Genomic DNA, 23,170 nt, shown 5'->3' on the forward strand with positions numbered 1-23,170 from the left:
CAAGCGGGGGATTCCTGCTCCGCAGTGGGCAGGGGACAGGGGGACTTGCCCAGCCCAGCACAGGGACTGGAAGAGGGAGGCCAGGCTTTTTTTTGGGGGGTGGGCAGTGAGGAAGACTCAGGGAGCTCCTGCCACTGGAGTGGGCCCTCCTCCCTGCAGAGCGCCTCTGCCCCACCAGGCCTGCCCACTACTGGTCACCCCAGCTCCCTCTGCTCACTCCCTGTTCTCCCCACTCCTGGACTCACGTCCCTCCCTGGCAGCCTCCTGGGAGCTGATAGCAAGCTGGACCTGAGCTGAACTGAGGCGCCCCAGCTGAAATCCCACAGAGCAAGAAGGGGTGTGGAGGGGCTAGGTTGAGAGGAGGTAGGAGGCTCAGGTGGGTTGTCCAGGGCCGGGTGTGCACGGGCTCCCGCTAGTCAGAGCCCAGTCACTTTCCAAGGGAAGCCTGAGCAAGTCCAAGTTGGGAGGAGGGAGGCCCTGGGTGGGCCTGGGATGCAGAGCTCAGGGTAGTGGGAGGCACAGGAGACTCAAGAGTGCTGATATGTGGGAATGGAGGGGCTCCCACCCACTCCCACTCAGCCCAGTGTGCTGGGATGGGCACAGGTATAGGTCACGGAGCCCAAGAATGACCCGAAGATGAGATTCTGCCCAGGCCAGCTCCAGCCCCTTGCTGCTCCCCACTGCCCCCCCACCCTACTCCCCACCGGGGAACTCCCCAACCCCAACCAGAGAGGCTCTCCAGCTGCTTAGCTCCTCCCCCTCCTCCTCCCCGTCAGGCTCCAGGGTGTGTGTTCAGCCTGATAAGGGCCCAGAGGCCATCCTCTGTTCCCAGAAGTGCTTCCGGCCACAGCAGCGTCCCACCCAGCCATAGCACCTCGCCTTGCTTGAAAAGGCCCCTGACCCCCGCTTCACTGAGGTCTGGACTCAGCCAATGTGGGACACCCTCCCAAGCGGACAGACACGCCCACAGTGGGCATAGGAAGGGAACTCTCCCTAGACAGAACCAGATGTCTGACCTCCCCCAGCCCCAGCCCTAGGGCAGCTTCAGGGGGCTGTCCAAAGGCAGGTGGCCCCTGCCTGCCCCCTCACCAATCAGATAGGTCCATGGTGCTAAGTCTGGCCATTCAAGGGCCCTGACCAGGAATCGGGGCCATCACTCCCCCAAGTCCCACGATGGTTTCAGCACCATGGCCACTTCTCTGCAACTGGGCTGAGCTCTGGCTCTGCAAGTGGTTTTCAGGGCCCCGACCCCCACTTCCCAATAAGAAGTGGCCATGCCTTGTGGAGAGGAGTCTTTCCAGAGACACTGATTTGGGCCATGGCTGTTCCGACCCCTCTATTTGGAGACACATTGCAGGGAAGAAGGGTTTGAGGGGGGGGGTCCTCTGAGTCCTGTGGGCCCTTTAATGGAAACAGACTCCTGACTGCCAGGGACTGCAGGAGGATCCAGATTGGGGGGCAAGGGTGCGGCCATCACCTCTGGGGAAGAACGAGCAGCAGGAGAACCTCCTTTATTGTTACCCAGTTTCTCTGAGTACCAGGGGCCCAAGAGCTGCAGACAGTCCAGGGTTTGGGGTTGCCCAGGGATGGGGGCCCAGTCAGGATGTGCACGTCTCATCCCACCGTGGTCCCTGGGGGCCACTGCACCCACTTGGGGACCAGGGACAATGGAGGCCTCAGACCAGCTTCCCCTCGAGTGTCGAGTCACCTCTGCAGATACTGCCTTGACCAGCTGGGGAACAGTCTTGCTGGAGGAGAGCTGGAGCATCCAGGGGCACCACTGTTCTACCACGGGCCAATTCATGAGCCCCAGGACAACGTGGGCGAAGGCCCTGTGGGCAGGATGTGAGGAAGGGGCAGGAGAGGCCTGGAGGCTGAGACATGGGGTGTAGAGGCCCCTCAGGGGCGACCAGGAGCTGAGCCTGAGGTGACATGGCTGTGCAGTGACCTTTACCCCAGTCAGGAAAGACTGGTAGAGACCCTGAAGACACTGATGTGGGTGCGCTCTGCCCACCCAGGGGACCACCTCTCCCTGATGGAGACTGGTTTTCACCCTCCCCAGCCTCGGGGTGCAGAGCTGGCCATCAGGCTGCAGAAGTGGCAGTGCTGAGCTTGATGCCTCATGGAGAGCCCACCAGACACGCTGGTTGGGGGGAGGTGCACTCAGGGCTCCTGGATCCTTGTCAAACGGTGACAAGTGTGCTTCTGGCCTGGTGACCCTACACTCCTGGCCACAGCAGCAGGACGAGGAGGGAGTGCAGTGGTGGGGATGCGTGGGTGAAGGTGGGTATGCGGATGGTGGGGATGTGGTCCTGGCTTGGGCCCTCACTGGCTGACCTGGGAGGACTGTCTCTATCTCTTTGAGCCCCAGGTTTCATTTGGCTCTTCTCTCCCTGACTCCCTGCCTGACTGCACATCTCCGTGGACTGGCCAGTGGCTCCGCGGCCCACGCTGCCCTCTAGCATGCTCTGGCCCTTGCACCCCTGGGAAAGGAGAGGGAGGGGCAATGGGGGAGGGGAAGACAAGCCCCATTGCCCCTTAGGTCCCACCTGCACTCGGAGAAGGCAATGGCACCCCACTCCAGTACTCTTGCCTGGAAAATCCCATGGATGGAGGAGCCTGGTAGGCTGCAGTCCATGGGGTCACTAAGAGTCGGACACGACTGGGCGACTTCACCTTCACTTTTCACTTTCCTGCATTGGAGAAGGAAATGGCAACCCACTCCAGTGTTCTTGCCTGGAGAATCCCACAGATGGGGGAGCCTGGTGGGCTGCCGTCTATGGGTTCGCACAGAGTCGGACACAACTGAAGCGACTTAGCAGCAGCAGCAGCACTCCAATGCAGAGCAGAACAAGGGTCCCAGCAGCCCCTCCCACCTGTGGTGGAGCCCGCTGGGGTCATGAGGGAGGGTTGGCAGGACAAGAGGAGGGCATGTGACTTGGTGGTAACTGATGGGAGAGGTGAGGGTGGGGTATGTGAAAGGCAGTGCAGGAGGAGGGGTGCCAGCTGCAGTGGGCCTAGGGGTGGGTCTGGACTGGGGTTGGTGTGGGATGGTGGGTGAGGAGAGGGGATTATGGCTGGTCCAGGATGCTTGGTAGTAGTGGGTTTCTCCCAGCAGCCTCGGGGTTGGGGCCACAAGGAACATGGGGACATGCTGGCTGGGCACACCCCTCAGGGCTCCGTCCTGCATGACCATTGCCCACAGTTGGGTCCTTGGGGCCTCGCAATGCTCTGCCTGCTGTATAGCTCCCACCGTGGCACCGTTGGGGAGCTCAGGGCCCTGGTGCTCTGAAGCCCCAGAAAGGAGCTGAGCCTGGGCAGGGTGGGGCCTGGTGTAAAGAACCACTCCTGTGGGGATCTGGAGGGGGCTGTGGGGACCCAGACCCTTTCCTGGGAGACACTGGCTGCCTTTCCCAGGGACCGCAGACTAGGCAGCCGGGGTAGGTGACCTGTGAGGCTGCAGCGACCCAGGGTCCTGATGGAGGCAGGCTATAGGTGATGCGTGGGGGCCCAGAAACTGGAGAGCTTCACCGGATAGAAGCAGCCCATGATGGGCAAAGTCAGGGGTTCGGATTCGGCGGCTCATCCCTAGACCCCCATGTTCCCCCAAGAACGGGTCCCAGCAGTGAAGTAGCGGCTAGTAGGGTTCAGGGAGGCTGCCAGCGGGCGTCTTGGGGCCGGGTATGCGGGGCAGAGGCCGTGCTTGTAACAAAGTAGCTTTTATAGGTCCCTGGGAGAGAGCCGGCTAGGAGCCTCGATGGCCCGCGTTCTTGCGCTCCTCTTCTGCCGGCCCCGGGGAAAGCTCCCGTGCCCGGTCCGCGTCGCCCACTCGCGGCTGCCCACCTTCCTGGGCCTCGGGGTCTCCACTCAGGGCGCCGTCCGGGGCGAGGACGGGAGGCCGGGGGCGCCGGTGCGCGGAGGAGGGCCGCACTGGCGCGCCGCCGAAGCCCCGGTGTGGCACGGGCCTGCGCGCGCCCGGCCGGTCGGTGGCGCGGAGCAGGGATGGCTCGAGGGGCGCGGCTTCGCAGGTGAGCCGAAGTGGGGGCAGCGGCTGGCGGGGGACGTTGCGGGAGCCCCCCAGGCACGGCCACAGGTCCGTCTCGCCGTTGTGCAGGAGCACGAAGCGGCGCTGGGACAGCAGCGGTAGCATCTTCTCGCTGCGCAGGCTCTTTTGGAAGGTCTCCAGCGCCAGGTCTGGGGAGGAGTCGAGGGTGAACTGGACGCGGAGCGGGGAAGGGCGGTGCGGGGGGAGGGGGACCTCCCACCCGGTCTGGAGGTGACAGGGTGGTGAGGGGTGGGATGGCACCACGCTGGCAGGGAGGTGGGGGCATGAGCAGAGGCTGGGGTTGCCATGCAGCCCTCGGGGTGCTGGAGAACTGGGTTTGTGGGCGTCTGAACTTGCAGAGAGCATGTGCAGGCAGAGGGGGGCAGTTTGAGGGTCCTGGGGGGTGGCTCACCCAGGGTCTCCATGACCACGCCGGGAATCACTTCTTTCAGGACTTCACAGTTGGTGTGCAGGGCAGGGTTGGAGTTCATTTCCAGCAGCCACACCTGGGCCCAACACTGCTCAGCATCCCACCCCACCTACCACTTGGCCAGGAGAAGGTTGAGACTCTGGTCCCCATTAAGCCTCGTGACCATCAGGTCACTTCTTTTCCATGACCTCACTCCCCCAATCGCCCAAGGGTCTGAGACTCTTGAGGGTCTGAGAGTCTGGCCTTAGGAGCCACCCCAGCGGTAGGAGTGAAACCTTATGGACACATCACCTCCAGGGCTAGGGAGGGCGCCTGACTGCCCACCCCTGGGGCCTGCCTGAGTGGTCAGGTGTGCACGGAGGGCCACTGCCTCCTGCACCTGCCTGCCAGCAGCACCCCCCCCCCCCGCCCCCTGCCAGAAAGCCTCAGCAGCACCTTGAAATTTTCATCGATCAAGAAGTCACAGCCGATGAGGTCAAAGTAGCCCAGCTTGCACTCCAGCTTGGTTTTGACGGCCAGGAAGCAGTGGGCCATGATCTGCTGCATCCGCTTCTGTGGGCAGGGCGGGGTAGGGGGGACAGGACGTCAACTGTGGGCCTTGATTACACCCTCCAGGTCTGAGCAGCCACAGCCCATCCCTCACCTGTGCTCCCACTGTGACCATACTGTCACATTTTCAGGGTCACAGGCTCATAGCCAGAAACTCCTTCACTCTCATTTTATTCATCCAACAAACGTATGGCCCTCCTATTGTGTGACAGGTACTGATGTGGCAGGAGAGTGGAGGGAGCTTCTGAGGAGTCTCTGCCCTTGAGCAGTTCACTCATAGGAGAGAGTGAAACTTGAGAGTGAAACACAATCAAAAACTTGATGTGTAAATCATTATGCACTTTGTATGGTGCACAAAGCCGCACATGCTAAACAGGAGAAGCTAAGGCAGGGTGAGAGGTGGGGGCTCTGGGGTGGTGTGGAAAGGGGTATGATCCAGGTGGGCCTCATTGAGAAGAGAGTGAGTACCAGGTGAAGATGGAAGGGGGGAGCTGTGGGATGGGGATGGGACACCTGGTGGGAGCAACAGCTGTAAGTTTGAGCATGCCCAAGGTGTCAGAGGACCAGGGTGATGCTGCTGTGGCTGGAGCAAGCTAGAGAGCAGCAGGAGATGAGACCAGAGTGGCACCAGTCACTTCTCAGGGTGTGGGAAGACCTTGTCTTTCACCCTGAGATCAGAGCTATGGAGGGTGGTGCACAGGAGGGCGTATCTGACCTGTGCCCTCACAGGGTCCTCTAGCTGCTATGCTGAGAGAGACTGAAGGGGCCTGTTGCAAGGATCTAGGTGAGAAATATGCTGGCTTGTAGAAGCCAAGGTGGTGGGATGGATGCTGGGTCTATTTTGGGGTAAAGCCAGTGCAACTAATGAAAGGATGTGAGCTGTAAACAAGAATAAAGGGCTATCCCTAGATGTTTGGTCTGAGACTCTGGGAGGATGGAGCCCTCATCAACCAAGAAGGAGAGGAAGCCCTGGAGGCTGAGACCTCTGTGAGCTTGCAGATGGGGTGCTGATAGGCTTTGGGTCAAGATCAGGGGAGTGATCAGGGTCCATGTTTAATGTGGAATCTTAAGCACATAGATGGAATTTAAAGTCAGGGGATGTCTGAGAAGGAGAAATGTCATATGACATACCTTATATAAGCATTGATACAGATGAACTTACAAAACAGAGAGAGACCCACAGACTTAGAGAACAAACTTATGGTTGCTGGTGGAATGGATGGGGGAAGGGATAGTTAGGGAGTTTGGGATGGTCATGTACACTCTGTTATATTTAAAATGGAAAACCAACGAGGACCTACTGTATAGCACAAAGAACTCTGCCCAATATTATGTGGCAGCATGGATGGGAGGTGAGTTTGGGGGAGAATGGATACATGTATAGATACAGCTGAATTCCTTTGCTATTCACCGGAAACTATCACAGCATTGTTTGTTAATTGGCTTTATCCCAGTACAAAATAAGAAGTTAAAAAAAAAAAAAGTCTGGTGATATCTGATAAAGACAAAGAGTAGATAAGAGCAGATAAAGAGTAGGGCCAGGCTGGACACTGGGCTCCAGAGAGCCATGGTGGGGAGCCCAGGGACCTGCGCAGGGGGCTAAGAGGAAGTGAGCAAGGTCCTGGAAGCCATGGGGAGCGAGGAGCTATGTCTGAAGTTGGCTGACAGGTCAGGGAGAAGAGGACCAGGGCTGATCCCTGAGTCTGACAACATGGAAATCACTCTGGTGAGCATTTCAGTGAGACAACAGGGAGAAGCCTTGCTGAGCAGGATCAAGAGAGACGAGAGCATCACAAAACGGGCAGAGGAAGGGGTCCAGAGATAAGCCATTCCATAAAAACAGCCAAAATGGGCCATATTTGTCAAAATTAACCTTCTTAGAATGCTGGAAATTAACCAAAAGCATTCAGCAACCTGAAGAGTGTTTATTCAAATAGAATCTTAAATCTTGATAGGAAGAGCACGTTTTGTAGTATTTTAACCTGGTCTAGTATTATTCCCTGCATCCCAGCTCAATGCCTTGAAAAATGCCTACATTCTTGGTACTGGAGATAGCAGGATTAATCTGTTTGGCTGAGTAGTGTAGTCATTTGTCGTGATGTCTGATGTTTCCTTGGAAGACCTCACTTGAACTAAAGGCAAATACAGGAACAATGTCTTACCAAATAGAGAATATCGGTGAAGAGACAGAAATTATAAAGGAGAGCTGAACAGAAATTCTGGAGTTGAAAAGTATAATAATTGAACAAGACATTTGAGTTGTTTGAAGACAGATCAGTTGAGATTATCCAGTCTAAGGAACAGAAAGTCAAAGGAATGAAGAAAGATGAAGTTACAGAGATCTCTGGAAGGAGATCTAGAAAGAGAGTGAAGGAAGAGGCAGGAAGAATATTTAAAGAAATAATGGTAGTGGGCCTTCTCAAATTTGATGAAAAAGAATTTACACATTTGAGGCCAATGAGCTCCAAGTAGAATAAGCTCAAAAAGATCCATCATATTGTAAGCAAACTTTTAAAAGACAAAGACAAACAGAGGATGTTGAAATCAGCAAAGAGAAGTGACTTATAAGGGCTTCTCAATAAGACCAGCAACCAATTTCCCATTAAAAACCATGGAGTCCAGAAGGCAGTGGGTTGACATATTCAAAATACTGAAAGAAAAATAAAACTGTCAACCAAGAATTGTATATTCAGCAAAATTATCCTTCAAAAATAAAAAAGAAATTAAGACCTTCCCAAATTTAAAAAAACATAGATTATCAGTAGTAGAACATTTCTACAGTCCTTCAGACTGAAATGAGAGGACACTAGACAATAATTTGAATTCACATTAAGAAATTAAGAGCATCCATGAAGTAATTACATCAGTTCAGTTCAGTCGCTCAGTTGTGTCCGACTCTGCAGCTCCATGGACTGCATGCAGCATGCCAGGCTTCCCTGTCCATCACCAACTCCTGGAGCTTGCTCAAACTCATGTCCATCAAATCAGTGATGCCATCCAACCATCTCATCCTCTGTTGTCCCGTTCTCCTCTTGCCTTCAATCTTTCCCAGCATCAGTGTCTTTTCTGATGAGTCCGTTCTTCGCATCAGGTGGCCAAAGTGTTGGAGGTTCAGCTTCAGCATCAGTCCTTCCAATGAATATTCAGGACAGATTTCCTTTAGGATTGACTAGTTGGGTCTCCTTGCAGTCCAAGGGACTCTGAAGAGTCTTCTCCAACACCACAGTTCAAAAGCATCAATTCTTTGGTGCTCAGCTTTCTTTATGGTCCAACTCTCACATCCATACACAACTACTGGAAAAACCATAGCTTTGACTAGATGGACCTTTGTCAGCAAAGTAATGTCTCTCCTCTTTAACATACTGTCTAGTTTGGTCATAGCTTTTCTTCTAAGGAGTAAGTGTCTTTTAATTTCATGGCTGCAGTCACCATCTGCAGTGATTTTGGAGCCCAAGAAAATAAAGTCTGTCACTGTTTCCATTGTTTTATAAGTACATAGTTAAATATAAAAGACATTACACATTCATTTTTTTGGTAATTGCCTTTTTCCTTCTGTTTTATTTAAAAGACAATTGCATAAAGCAATAACTATGAATCTATGCTGATGGACATACAATTTAAGGAGTTGTAATTTGTGACAGTAACAGCATAAATGAAGAGATAGAGCTATACAGGAAAAAATTAAAAAAAAAAAACAAACAACAAACTATTGAAATTAATTTGGTTTGAATCCAAACTAGATAGTTTTAAATTAAGATGTTAATGGTAATCCCAAGGGCACCAATAAGAAAATAAGTCAAAAATGTGTAGTAAAAGAAATACTAGAAATAGTACACTAGAAAATATTTAACACAGAAGTCGGCAGTAATGGAGAAACAAACAAAAAGATATAAGATATATAGAAAATAGCAAAAGAGCAGATATAAATCCTAACTTATCAGTAATTAAATTAAATGTAAATGGATTAAGCTTTCCAATAAAAGACAAAGATTCATAGAATGCATCCCCCCACCCCCCATATGCTTTCTATGAGACTCACCTTAGATTCTAAGACAAAGATAGGTTGAAAGTCAAAGAATGAAAAAAAGATATATCAGGCAAAAAGTAACCAAAAGGGAGCTGGAACATCTATACAAATATCAGAGAAAATAGAGTTTAACATGAAAATTGAAGACATTAAGAAAAAAGAGAATATTTTCTAATGATAAATCAAGAATATGTAATAATTATACATGCACCTAACAACAGAGCCTAAAAATATATGAAGCAAAAACTGTCAGAATTGAAAGAAATAGACAATTCAATAATAATAGTTGGAGGCTTCATTATGCCATTTTCAATGATAGAACAGCTATACATAAGATCAATAAGTAAATACAAGATTTGAGCAACACTATAAATCACCTACCCTGAAAGATATCTATAGAACACGCCACTTAACAGCAGGCTATACATTCTTCTCCAGTGTGCATGGAACATTTTTTAGGATAGACAGTATGTTGAAACATAAAATAGGGACTTCGAAAAAAAAAATACATATAGGGACTTTGCTGGTGGTCCGGTGGTTAAGAATCCATCTGCCAAAGCAGAGGACATGGGTTTGATCTCTGAACCAGGAAGATCCCACATGCCAACAGGCAACTAAATCTATACACCACAGCTACTGAGTCTGTGCCCTAGAGCCTGTACTCTGCAACAAGAGAAGTCACCACAATGACTTTGATGCACTCACAACAAAGAGTAGCCCCCACTCGCTGCAAGTAGAGAAAGTCCTCACTCAGCAATGAAGACTCAGTGCAGCTGAAACAAAAAACATGAAACAAGTTTCAATACTTTTTGAAGGGTTGAAATCATGCAAAGTATGTTTTCTGACCACAATGGAAAAAAATTAGAAATCAATAGGAGAAAGAAAATTTAAAAATTCACAAATGTGTGGAAGATAACACTCTTAAGCAACAAATGAAAGCAGAATGCACAAAATCTTATGGGATGCAGTATAAAAGCAGTGCTCAGAGGGAAGTTTATGACTGTAAATGCCTACATTAAACAGGAAGAAAGATCTCAAATTAAATCAATAACTCAATCTTCAACCCTAAGAAAAAAAAAGAAAAGTAAACTCAAAGCAAGTAGAAGGAAGGAAATAGTAAAAATTAGAGTGGATATAAGTGGAATTAGAGAATAGAAAGCAATAGAGAAAATCAATGAAACCAAAAACTGGCTCTTTGAAAAAATCAACAAAACTGACAAACCCTTAGCTAAACTGACCAAGAAAAAGAGGAAAGAAGACTTAAATTACTAAAATCCAGAAAGAAAGACCTTGGAGCTTTCCTGGTAGTGCAGTGGTTAAGACTCTATGCTGCCAGTGCAGGGGCATGGGTTTGATACCTGGCCCTGGTGGCTCAGACAGTGGTCTGCCCTCAATGCAGGAGACCCAGGTTCGATCCCTGGCTCAGAAAGATCCCCTGGAGAAAGACATGGCAACCCACTCCAGTATTCTTGCCTGGAAAATTCCATGGACAGAGGAGCCTGGTGGGCTATAGTCCATGGGTTTTCGAAGAGTTGGACATGAGTGAGTGACTAACACTTACACTTTCAATGTCAGGGAACTATGATATAATACGCCATGTGGTGTGGCCAAAAGAGTAAAAAAAAATTTTTTTCAAGAAAGACTTTACATAAAGATGAGAATGATTATGAAAAGGATTATAATTGTTGGTAAAATACGAGTGACCTATATTCCAAACAAATTAGGTAACTTAGAAGAAATGGAAAAATTCCTGGAAAGACAAACTGATAAACTTGACCCAGGAAGAAATAATCTTAGTTACCTCTAACAAATAAAGGTTGAGTTAGTAATAATAATATAAATAATCCTTCCCACAAAAAAAAGTCCACAATAAGGTGGCCTGACTGGTGAATTCTTCCAAATATTTAAGGGCTCCCTGGTGGTTCAGATGGTAAAGAATCTGCCTGTAAAGCAAGAGACCTGGGTTTGATCCTTGGATCAGGAATATCTCCTGGAGAAGAGGATGGCTACTAACTCCAGTATTCTTGCCTGGAGAACTCCATGGACAGAGGATCTTGGTGGGCTACAGTCCGTGGGATTGCAAAGAGTCAGACACAACTGAGCAACTAGCACAGCATGCTTCACAAACTACAAATATAGAATAGAAGGGAACATGTTCAAAACCAAATAGACAATAATGCTGTGGACCAACATTGCTTATGAGGGTATACACAAATGCTAAACGAAGTACTCGGAAATCCAATTCAGGAGCATATTTAAAGGACAATAGGCTATGTCTGAGTGAGATCTATCCCAGAAATGCAAGAATGATTCAGTCAACACATGAGGGACTTCCTGGAGGTCCAGTGGTTAAGACTCCCAAGTTTCCAATGCTGGGGGCATAGGTTTGATCCTTTGTCAGGGAAGTAGGATTCCTGCGTGCCTCATAGCACAGCCCCGCCCCCCACGCCCCCCACTCCCCCCCACCCCCAAAAAAGAGAAAGAGAATGAAGCTACAGCAATTCAAACAGTATGGTGCTGGCTTAAAGACAGACATACACATCAATAAAAATAGACTTAAGAGTCTGGAAATAAACATATATATATATATGGTCAATTGATTTTCAAAACTTTGCCAAGAACAGTCTGACAGATGGTCCTGGGACAATGGAGTAGCTACACACAAGAGACTGCAGCTGGACGCTTAGCTCACACCATACACAATAATTAACTCAGTTGAAACATAGGACTTTTAGAAGAAGCTGCAGATGTATCTTTACAACTTGGATTTGGCAGTGGATTCTTAAATATGACACCAAAGCATGAATAACCAAAGAAAAATAGAGAAATTGCACTTCACACAAATTTAAAACTTTTGTGCAAAAAAGGACCTTATCAGGAATCCCCTGGTGGTCTGGTGGTTGAGATTCTGTACTTCCGTTGCTGAGGGCATGGGTTAAACCCTTAGTTTGGGAACTAAGATCCTGCAAGTTGTGAAACAAATGAAAAAGGACATTATCAAGAAAGTGAAAAGAGAACTCACAGGAGACAATATTTGCAAATCACAATCTGATAAGGGTCTAGCAGTCAATATATAAAGAGCTCTACAGCCTAACAGGGACTCCCCAGGTGGTGCTAGTGGTAAAGAATCTGCCTGCCAATGCAGAAGATGCAAAAGATATGGGTTTGATCCCTCAGTCAGGAAGACCCCTTGGAGGAGGGCGCAGCAACCCACTCCAGTATTCTTGCCTGGAGAATCCCATGGACAGAGGACCCTGGTGGGCTACAGTCCACAGGGTTGCAAAAAGTCAGATATGACTGAAGTGACTAGACAAGCATGCACAGCCTAACAAAGAAAGAGTGGACAACGGAGGTAACAGAAAGTTTTCTAAAGAAGATACAGAAATGGCTAAGTACACGAGAAGATGCTCAATATCATCATCATTAGAAAAATGCAAATCAACCCCTTAATGAGATAATACTCCTGTATACCCACCGGGCAACTATTAGAAAGATGGTAAGTATGGGCAAGGACACAGAGAAAGTGGAACCATCAGACATTGCTGGTAGGAGTGGGAGCAATTGCAGCCACTGTGGGAAATGTTGGCAGTTCCTCAAAAAGGTCAACATAAGAGGGACCATGCGACCATGCAGTTCCCTTCCTAGACCTGCATCCAAGAGAACTGAAATACCTGTTAACACATGTATGGGAATACTCATAGCAGTGTTACTCATGACTGACAAAAAGTAAAAACAACCCAAATGTCTATCAACTGATGAACATTTATCCAAACAAATCATGGTCCATTTACACAATGAAATATTATTCAGTCATAAAAAGGAATCTTGAAAATGTTTATGCTCAGTGAAAAAAGCCAGGAAAACCCACATGTTGTTTGATCCCATTGACGTGACATGTCCAGAACAGGGAGATGCGTGGGGACAGAGAGTGGACTAGTGGTTGCCAGGGGCTGGGGAGGGCAGTGGGAGATGACAGTGTTCTGGAATCAGAAGGTGGTGATCATCATTCAACTCTATGAATCCACTGAAAACCACTGAACTGTGCACTTTCACAGGGTGACCTTTGTTTTGCGTGAATGATCCGTCTGAGAAAGGGACAGGAGAGGACTCTGAGAGCCAACTGCTGTGGGCACACCCAGAGGCAGCCCCGCCCAGGGACCTGCCTGTGGCCCAGCACCCCCTACCCCAGTACTGACCCGCATCCCTTCCCCTCACCGAGTGGGCGGGGCACACACAAACCGTGAAGGTGGTGAAGACCCAGTCTCGCGGGAGGCCCCTGGTCTTGTGGAACTTGTCGTTGATGTAACGGTTGAGGTGCTCCATGCTCCACACCGTGTCCTCCTTGAGCAGCACATACAGGGGACTTTTCTTCTGCATGAACTGGGGAGGAAGGGCAGCGCCTGAAGGCCCGTCCCCCACAGAGGCCCCGATGGAGAGCATCACCCTGATGCTGCCACACCCCCACAGGGGGCCTGCTTCTCCTAGACGCCCTGGGCTGGCTGTGCTGCCTAAGACCCTCCCCCAGCAACTCCTACCCTTGAGAAGCCCCCCCAGATCCCCCTGGGGGGCCGCTGCCCAGACACATCCCATTGATATCCTTCCTTGGAGATTGCTGCCCTTAAGCATCTCTGCACTGAGGTCCTCACCAAGACCCTCATCCTCTGTTCCCACCCCTGCGGTGCCTGTTCCACACCCAGAGATGCCTGATCCACACCCAAAGGGAGACAAGCTGGGGTGGGGGGTGGCGCATGGCTCTCAGTCCTTTCACAGGGTGCCCGCTGTAGCTGAAGGTGAGAGGCATTGCTGACCGCAGGCAGGGCCACCTCCAAGCCTGGGCCGTGTCTACAGCTGGGTTCTTGTCTGCATTCTTGAACAGCGATTTTGTCCAAGGCTGCATCTGTGCAGCACATCTACCTGGTTGGTTAAATGGCCACTGAGGTCGCTGGAATGGGGATCATAAAGGCCGAGGGTGAGGCGAGCATAGCCGTGGCCGAAGAAGACCATGTAGGGCATGGCGCAGGCGATGAGCAGGTAGGAGCGCACATCAAACTTCTTCCCATCCAGCAGCAGCGGGTTCTTGATGTACCTGGGGAGGTGCGGTCAGCCTGGCCCAGGTCCCCACCTGGACCTCTTAGTTCCCCAGCACCCCTGCCACCTGCCTCAGCTGTGAGCTCTGGGTCCCCTATTCCAGTTGAGTGTAATGTCCCCTCATCAGGGGACATTTCTGAGCCTGAACAGGTCAGGGAACTGGGGAGGAGGGCCTGGCTCCTAGAGCTCAGCTTGCCGGTATATAACTGGGGTACCCCAGGACACAGCTCTTGTTAGGAGTTGGGGAGGCAGAAGCTGGTTGGCCCCATGGTCAGGGAAGACTGTCTGGAGGAGGAGGCAGGGATGACCTTGGGCTTTAAAGGGCGGGTGCTTTTGGAGCGACAAGGAGGGATATCCCAGTGGAGAGCGCTGAGGTCTGGAGACCCAGAGGCTGGAAGCACTGCTTACAGTGACTGAGAGCAGTTGTGGCAGAAATGAGGCCCCACTGGTGGAGAGGGAAGTCCAAAGGGAACTTTCTGAGGCTGGACTGTGCCCCCGGTGTGAGGCTGAGGGTCTGGACCTCACCCAGAGGCAGAGGGAGCCCAGGACGGGGGTCAGCTCTGCCCGAGGGCCTGAAGGCTGCAGCTGGCTGAGGAGGAATGGGGGAGAGGCTGGGCTTTACTGCAGCTCAGTGTGCAGGACCCAGGTCAGGGCACAGCTGACCGAGCGCCCCCTGCTCCGCACTGTCCAAGGGCCTGTGGTGTGTGTTGTCGGGGGTGGTGTGTGCAGGACATTTTCTTCCAGCCCTGACAGCAGGAGAAACCCCACCCTTCCTAGCTACACAGAAGCCCAGCTTGGGGCACTGAACCTTCCACTTTGAAGAACTCCTCTGTGGGCCCTGTGACCCCCACAGACCCTCACAGGCACCAGTGGGCTTGGGTCAGCCCCACCCAATCAACGCCCCTCATGGGGCCCATGAGCAAAACCTCTGCACGACCCGCGCCTGGGGCGCCCGGAATGGCATCTTGCGGTAGATGGGGTCATCCTCGATGCTCTGGGTCTTGGCCTGGAGGGTGGTGACTTCCTCTTGGTTCCGGAGCAGAAAGATGCCTTTGCCCTGGTTGGAGGCTGTGGGCTTGCAGATCCACATTTGGGTTTCTGCAGAGAGAGCCATCTGAGCCTTCGGGCCAGACCCTGCCCTGCCCCACCCTTCCCAGCCCTGACTGCTCTCCCAGTCACAGCCCTGCCCACACTCCTCCTAGCCATGGCCTGGAGCCTGCCAGGCTTTAACCTCCACTAAGGTCCAGCCATGACACCTCCCTGGCATCACCTTAGTACTAGCCCTGTCCTCACCCAGGTTGGCTCCACCCTTCCCCTCCCTGACTATGCCCCCACCTCAATCTCGCCAGGACCTTGGCCCTGCCCTAATCACATTCCCGCCTTGGTCCAGCCCTGCACCGGTCTCCCCAGAGTGGGCCTGGCATCCAGTGACTTCTCACCATCAAAGAGGGTGAAGAAAGCCTCCCTCTCGTCCCTGATGTCCAGACGGTACGTCTCTGGGAAAAAGTCTTCCATTTTCAGGACCCTGGGGAAGGAGGGGGTGGGGAAGTCACTGGGAGGGTTGTCCCCTCCCCACAGCTTGGCTGACCATTCCAGGGGCCTGATCTGGGTGTGTGTGGGGGGGTGGTTTGGAGGGAGAGTTTCCAGTGGGACTGGGCTCCAGGCACCCCTGCAGCTTTTGGCGTCCTCTAACACATATCTGCCACCCCAGCTCTTCCCTCTGCAGAACCTTTGCACCTTCTGTTCCCTAGCCAACTCGGGCACACCTGGCTTCTCTGCAGGCTGCCTCACCTGCCTCCGACCCCTCCCACCTCCCAGCTCTTAGGCCTTCGGGAGTGGTCAGTTCAGAGCTGGGTCTCCAGGCCAGGACAGTGACCAGCTTGCAGTGAGTGGTCGGCACGGATCCCCTGGCCTGGGATGCCTTTCAGCCCTTTCATGGACCTCCAGGCCGACCTTTAGTTTAGGGCAGAGTGGCTGAGTGCGTCTACCTCTATGGCCCCAGGTGTCCTGAGCTGGTCCACAGGAGCTGTTCCAGGGCGGGTATCATGTCCTTTCCAGATCTGCACCCCAGGGGGACACAGGACCTGACTTGAGTGGCTGCTCCGTGTGTGGAGAATGGATGGGGATGTCGAGAGGTGGGGCGTGGGTGGGGGTAGCCTGGTGGTGTGTGTGGTGTGGTGGATAGACAGATGCCTACAGGGCAATGGTCCAGGGCTGCTGACAGAAATGGTGGAGGTGGACAGCTGGACATGAGAATGTAAAGATGGCCTTGACGACCAGATGGTGGCTGGTTGTTTGGGTGAGTGGGCAGGCTTGTTAGTGGCTGGGCAGTGAGTGGGTGTGGAGTGGACAGGTGAGTGACAATTTGGGCACATGGCATGGGTAGGCCATGGGGCAGGAATGGCTGTGCGGTGGACAGCCAGGGTGTGGCGGGCAGTGGAGACAGTATAGGATGCCAGTGGGTGGCTCTGTGGTGGGCGTGTGAGGACCACTGAGGCCATGGGGTGGGTAGGTGGGATGCTGGTCGGTGTTGAGGGGGAGACAGATTAGCTGGGTCAGTGGGAAAGCAGGTGGGTGGACAGACTAAGTGGAGGGTGGTCAGGACCAGCGACTAACCCATCGAGTGGGGGTGTGCAGCTGGGTGAGTGGGTGCCAGGGGTGGGGGGCAGGGTGGCTCACTTGGTCTGTGCGCAGGGGGCTGGCTTGCTGGTCTTGCTCAGGACTCTCGAGTGCTCCCTCAGGGCGCTGAGCAGCCCAATCTTGGTGGTGAGGAGCTTGTTGTTGGGGAGCTGGTACAACAGCTGCTTGCCTGGCAGAACAGAGCCCGGGCAGCACGCGGTGGCACCCCCGTGTTTGAGGGCCGCCCGGTGAGCCCGGCCCTACCCCTACCTTCCCGGAAGTTGCAGTAGGTGTCTCTGCACTTAACCTCACACCACTTGAGCTTGTAGTCTTCCCGCCGGCTATCCTGGATGCGCCGCCAGCCCTTGCTCTTGCAGTAGGAGCTGATTCTGTAAGGAAGGGTCAGTGTTTACCTGGGGGCCGCGGAGCCAGGGAGCAAGGCTGGGTAGGGCCTGGGGGCGGTGGGACAGGGCCTGGATTGAGGCCCCACTCACATGGAGGCCCCGTTGGTCCCTCCGATGTAGAAGAAGGGGCCCTGCCCAGTACTGGGTGGCTGCTTCTCCCCCTCCAGAAAGTGCTTCTCCAGGAGGGTGGCCTGGGGCCTGATGGCTTCAGAGTCGTCCAGCTCTGTGGGCAGGTGGGAAGTCAGAGCCTCTGGCCCACCTGACAGCTTTCCTGCCCCCTGATGAGCCTTGCCCGAGCCCACCTGCATCTTGGTCCTGCTGGCTTAGCTGATGCAGGAGCCCCTCCTCTCCGTGGCTCCCCATGGGTCTCTCATGGGCCCAGCCTGTGAACAATATAGGTTCAAATGGAGGGGAGAGCATTCACTCAGAATCTGGCCGGAGCCCCTGGGCAGTCCCCCAGCCATCTCGGCCCATCTCTGCCCATCTCAGGCCCAGAGGGCCTCCCAGGAAATGGGGGAGAGTCACCATCATCAAGGGCCACCTCTGGAGTGGGCAGTGTCCCTCCTTACCAACAGGGCAGGGGGCAGAGGCTGAGGTTGAGGCTGGAGCTGGGGGCACACGTGACGCAGGGGCATGCCCAGGAGGGTGGGGGTCACAATGTCCATCATGATGTCAGGGGTGACCCATGTCAGTCAGGGTAGACCCCTCTTTATGCCTGTTCAGACCCTGACTCTGCTGGCCTCTGCCCTACTTGGCCAGCCTGGATCCCATACCCCACACGTGACTTCCTCCCAGCCCCTCTCTCAGGACAGAGCTGTGTTGTCCCCTGTGAGAAGGCCTTTTTGGGGATGGGGTGCCTGTCCCCAGGAAGGTCCTGGCTGCATTCACCTGGTGCCCGGGTGTGGCCCCACCGGATCCCTGCCATCCTTGACCGCTTGCCTCTCTTTGTGCTGACTTGGGTCCGAGGGGGTGGTCCTCGGCGGTGGAGAAAGTGGGTGTGGCTGCGGGCCACAGATGCTGGGGTACCTGGGCAGGGGTACCTCTGGGAGGACATGGCCCCCACACCTCTGCGGGTCCTGCGGGTAACCTGTGGTCCTAGCCCTTGAACTGGGCACCCGGTCAGGCCCGCCCTGTGCGGGGAGGGGTGCTGCCTGGAGTGCTGGACTCCGGTCTGGTTCCGGTCTCTGTGGTGACTGTGGGGCTGGGTGCCCCTTGAGGGCAGGGCCTTCTCTGCATCCTGTCTGTCTGGGGTGAGTCCTCCCCTGCAGGGATGGTTCGTCGGAGGTCGGCGTCTCTGTACTCGGCTGCGGGGGCGGCTGTAAGGAGGGCTGCTGTCAGGCCTGTGGGGCTGGGGGGGAACGGCCTTCAGCGGGCCCCTCCCAGGGTCAGTGGGGCTGTGGGCCCTGCCCCTAGAACGATGCCTCCCTGGGGCACCTTTCTTGAGTGGCTGAGATGGGAACATTTTAGGGAATTTTAGCTATTCCTTGACAGGTCCTTCCCAGTTTGGGGGCTGCTCGGGAGGCTAGGGTTTTCCGAAACTGAAGAGCCACAAGCAGTGGAAAGGCCAGCAGCCTAGAGTGTGGGCAGGCACAGAGAGGCTCCTCCAAAGAGGACAGTCGCTTTGCAAACAAACCAACTGGTCACCCTAGAGATGCTGACCAAGACCTTTGTCCCCATTTAGGACAGAAGAGGGTAAACTGGAAACAGCTGTCAACCTAGTGATGGGGGCTGGGCAGTGGCTGGATGCAGGGAGGGTCTCGGCCTTTGGCCAAGCCGTGTGGACAACCTTGAGCCCCCTTCCCAGCCCTGCCCCACCCAGAATGAGAGGTCTCCTTAGTGGGGCTGACCCCGCCCAGCATGACTGGGGTGGGGAGTGGTGCCTGCTGAGAGCAGGGAGGGTGCTTATGGTGTGTATGTGTCCCCACGTTGCCTGAGACCCAAACCTTCTGGGGATAGAGGCCCCCAAGAGGAGGACGGGCAGTACTACCCCCCAGCACTCTCACCTGAGCAGGTACTGGGTCAACGGACACCTTGCAGAGGCCCCCCACCCCAGATGTGAGCAGGAGGTTGACACATAGAAATAGCAGCTGCACAGTCAGGCTCAGAGGAGAGGAGAGGGTGGCTGGGTGGCGAGGGTGGCTGGGTGGCGAGGGTGGGCAGAAGGCACAGGGACGTGGCCCTAGCGACATGCCAGGGTAGGACTGCCATCCTCACCCGAGAAGAGGGCTGGACGGTTAGCACAAGAGGACAGACAAGGTGGAGCAGCTCATAAGAATTAAAAACGCAGTACAGCCTTGTGGGAAGATCAAGGCAGGGGAGTGGGTTGGAAAGAAGAATACAAGGAAAGAGCCTTGAGAAGTCTCAAATCAGGAGGTAAGGCTCTGCAGCCAGCCCAGTGTGGCTGGAGGTCTGGGGACAAGATGCTGGGGCTCTCTGGGCTGTTGCTCTGTGCCTCGGTTTCACCACCTGAGAGAGAGTTGAGGGGGTTGCTGTGAAGACAGTTCTACACGTGACATGTGCAGATACCTGCCTCGTCCCCCGTGTTCCAGGAGGGCCTGCCTGATGACAGTGAGGATGGGAATGCCAGGCTGGTGCCAGCAGTGGCCACCCCCAGGGAGTATTGCTGGGAGTTATCGTGTGAACATGGGGGTGTGGAGGGAGCCCCCGGCCCCGCAGCCCAGCACTGGCTAACTTCTGCGTGTCATCTGGACGCAGCAGTGGACGCTGCCAGAAACAGGAGCCCAGAATTGGGCATGAAGGCATGGGTTTCAGAACAAGCCTTGTAAGCCTGGACCTCTGGCCTGTCTTCACTCTGTATATTTTATTTCTTCTGCAAAGAATTAAACAGGCCACAAATTACAGTTTCTTGTCATTCAAATGAACAAAGATTAAGAAGAACCCCTACCCTGGACATGCACACATGTGATGACTGTGGTGTCCCTGGGCTACAGGACATGGCTGGTGGGGTTGTGGGAGGGGTCAGGGGGATCACAGCTCCAGCTCCCAGAGCCTTTGTTGAGCAATTACCCTTTTTTTTTTTTTTTTGCCTTACTGCACAGCATGCGAGATCTTAGTTCCTGGACCAGGAATCAAACCCACAACTCTTGGGTTGGTAGGGGAAACCTTAACCACTGGACCACTGGGGGATGTCCCCACAATCACCTTTCTCAGAATCTCTCTAACAGACTCATTCTAAATAGAAAGCTTTTGCTGGAAGATGTTCAGGGAATGTTATCACTGGCGATGCAGCTTGGGCAGCCGCGGCCCCACGGGCAGGATGGCACCAGGGCTCCCAAGACGGCTGCAGCAGAGCAGGGACCGTCAGTGGAAACCCAACTTTATAATGAACTTTTAAAGAAGCCATTTACCTGGTCAGGTAAAAAGACCAGCAGGAAACGGCACCCTGGTGTGATGAGTGGAAGACCTTGGTGAATGAAGCTGAAGGAAACGTCCAAGAAATGAGATGCCACCATGCCCTACTGGGCCCATCCCCAGATATACGCTTGGCCACACGGGCGCTTGGGAGTGCTGACTTTGCTCATCCGGCTGGTGCTTTCTGGCCAGGGCTAAGCTGTTTGGGGGATGTGGGTCCCTGTGGATTTTAGGAGGCCATCCTTTTGGGGTTTGGTCCAGAGAGACAGACCTGGTCTTGAGCAAAGCAGCTGGTCCTAAGGAGCTGCCACCCCCGGGAGGCCTGCCCTGCTCAGCCTGGCCTGGGTGTCTCTGTTCCTCATCCTATGGCCCTGGGTGCTTGGGCCCTCTTCAGAGGGGGCTCTGCCCAGCCAGGCCCCTCCTCCCCTCTTCTCCCTCCCCTCCCTTATACTCCTGGACAGAGTCTTAGAGGACCCATAGGGCTCCTGGGGGCTGCGGGGCCAGGTAGGGGCCACAGCACAGCTGGCTCCAGCCTTCATGCCCAGCCAGGACCCCACTGTGGCCTGCCTGTCCCTCTTACCTGCCCCATAAGGTGGTGTGAGCCCTCTGCCCGGAAAACAACAGTGGTGACCAGGCAACTGTCTCCCAGCAACCACAACCCAGTGGCCCAGAGGTGAGCAGGTGGATGGGGAGGGGCTGGAGGCTGGCCCGGGGGTGGGGGCAGGGAATGACTGAGGTTGGAAGAGGGGCGTTACATGCACAGCCGCCATCCGGGTCCTCCATCCGGGTCCTCCATCCTCCAGGGTCATTCCTGAGCCTTCTCAAGATCCCCAAGTCTATGCCCAGACCGCAGGCCTGACCCACTGTGCTTCAGCTGCTACCCTTCACTTCCGCTCACCACAGCCTCAGCACGTGGAGCCCTCACTTAACAAAATGAAAAGTGGGGCTTTGCAGACCCATGCCTCCGCAAGGCATGGGGAGATGGGGCTGACAGCCAGGTCTGGGAGTCCAGGGGCGGTGGGAGGGCCTCTGGCTGCCCTGCACGGCCTCTTCCTCCACCCTGCACCATGCTTTGCATGGGTCACCAGGGCGTCTCCCCTTAGAGTGCCTTCACTTGCTTCCTGTAGGGTGGACGGCAGCCCCCTGCAGTGTGTGTCCACGTCCTAAGGCCCAGAACCTAGGGATGTGACCTCACTTGGAGAAATGGTCTTGGCAGATGTAATTATCTGATGGGCCCTAAATCCAGCAACCAGTGTCCTCGTGAGAGGGAGGCAGGGAGCAGGAGACACAGAGGGGAGAAGCCAGTGGAAGGTGGGCAGTGGCCAGAGGGCCACAAGCCCTGTGGCCACAAGCCTGGGGACACCTGGAGCCCCAGAGGCCAGAAGAAGCAAGAGGGACCCTGCTCATACCTGGACTTCTGACTTCCGGCCTCTGGGACCATGAGAGAAGTCACTTTCATTGTTTTAAGCTACCAAGTTTGTGTAGTTTGCTGTGGCCACCCCAGGAAATTAATGTGCCCAAGTCCCTCCTCCTGACTCCTCTCAGAGACTGATGCGCCCTCAGCTGTGTGCTGCCTGTGCCAGGCACTGGTGGCCTCAGGGCTCAGTTCTGCTGGACTGTGGTCTGAAATCCCTTTGCCCGAGAGTTAGTCTGTGGGAGCGGGGAGAGCTCCCCTAGCTGAGCTATTGTCTGAGGGGCATCCTGACCTCAGGGTGGTGGGCCCTTGCCTGGGCCTGCAGGGGACAAGTACCCTTGGGTGTGCAGGGGGGCCCCTGGTCACCTGCAGTCCGCTCAGTCTTCCCACTGGCCCGAGCAAAGACTTTTGGAAGTCTGTCCTCCCCAGGAGCCCATGCCTCCATCCCTTCATTTCTAGAGACCCAGACTCTAGGGGCTGGGCCAGCCCACCTCCCTGCTCCTCTGGTGGCTCCTCATGGGTTCTCAGGAGGCAGCCCCCTGCCCATGTGGTGACACCAAGAGCTCAGACTCAAAAACTGCCTTGTAACTTGAAGCTGGTGAGGGAGCCAGCCTGGCGGCAGCCTTTCCCACAACAGCCCAGGGCTGGGCCATTGGTCACATCTACAACCTGGAGCAAGGCAGCCCAGCATGAACTGGCTAGCCTTGCAGGGCAGATACCTCTCCCCTCTCCTCAGGCCTGGCTGTGCTTGGGCTGAGTACCCTAAGGGCTGAGTACCCTGAGGACAGTAGGGGATAGTCAGCCCCTCTCTGGGAAAAGGCCCAGTGCCCCTCCTGCTGTGGTAGTTGAGGGTCTTCCCGGCCTCCTACAGGGAACTGGCACCTTTGCTGGGGCTGGAAAGCCTCCTTAGTGGCCCCCATGCAGCCTCTGGCCTCTGGGTCCCTCTGCTCAGAGAGGCCTTCCTGAGCACCCCCACCCCTTACCCCCCACCCCACCCCTGCAGCCCCTCCACCCTGCCCCCCCGCCCCTGCTGTACCCCCACTTCCGCCCCCCACCCCAACCCCTGCAGCCCCTCCACCCTGCCCCCCTGCCCCTGCTGTACCCCCACTTCCGCCTCCCCCACCCCAACCCCTGCAGCCCCTCCACCCTGCCCCCCGCCCCTGCTGTACCCCCACTTCCGCCTCCCCCACCCCAACCCCTGCAGCCCCTCCACCCTGCCCTC

At 54.4% G+C, this 23,170-nt stretch overlaps 1 protein-coding gene across 3 annotated transcripts; it reads right to left on the bottom strand.

The window, feature by feature from the left end:
* Positions 1-1,494: 1,494 nt before the first annotated feature.
* Positions 1,495-22,934, bottom strand: TTLL10 (tubulin tyrosine ligase like 10). 3 transcript variants are annotated; one of them, XM_042229375.2, is made up of 12 exons: positions 18,051-22,934; positions 17,465-17,545; positions 17,253-17,385; positions 17,029-17,147; positions 16,819-16,948; positions 15,579-15,664; positions 15,066-15,237; positions 13,966-14,137; positions 13,291-13,431; positions 4,911-5,027; positions 4,458-4,551; positions 1,495-4,194 (listed from the first exon to the last, which is right to left on the bottom strand). In XM_042229375.2, exons 1-12 carry the CDS (start codon positions 18,622-18,624, stop codon positions 3,746-3,748), a joined length of 2,268 nt encoding a protein of 755 aa, XP_042085309.1. In that variant the 5' UTR covers positions 18,625-22,934; the 3' UTR covers positions 1,495-3,745. The 3 variants fall into 3 exon arrangements, with proteins under 3 accessions (XP_042085309.1, XP_027831629.2, XP_060252561.1); XM_027975828.2 differs by having other exon boundaries at positions 3,704-4,551; XM_060396578.1 differs by lacking the exons at positions 1,495-4,194; positions 4,458-4,551; positions 4,911-5,027 and adding an exon at positions 7,687-12,014.
* Positions 22,935-23,170: the final 236 nt, after the last annotated feature.

Source organism: Ovis aries, chromosome 12 (assembly GCF_016772045.2).
Source record: "Ovis aries strain OAR_USU_Benz2616 breed Rambouillet chromosome 12, ARS-UI_Ramb_v3.0, whole genome shotgun sequence".
NCBI lineage: Eukaryota > Metazoa > Chordata > Mammalia > Artiodactyla > Bovidae > Ovis > Ovis aries.

Coding starts and splice junctions, on each gene's coding strand:
- TTLL10 (XM_027975828.2), bottom strand. CDS start 18,624: ATGTTCCCATCTCAGCCACTCAAGAAAGGTGCCCCAGGGAGGCATCGT. Junction 15,665..16,818: donor GCCCCCTGCGCACAGACCAA/GTGAGCCACCCT, acceptor CTCCTTCCCCAG/GGTCCTGAAAATGGAAGACT. Junction 14,138..15,065: donor CAGGCGCGGGTCGTGCAGAG/GTTTTGCTCATG, acceptor GCACCTCCCCAG/GTACATCAAGAACCCGCTGC.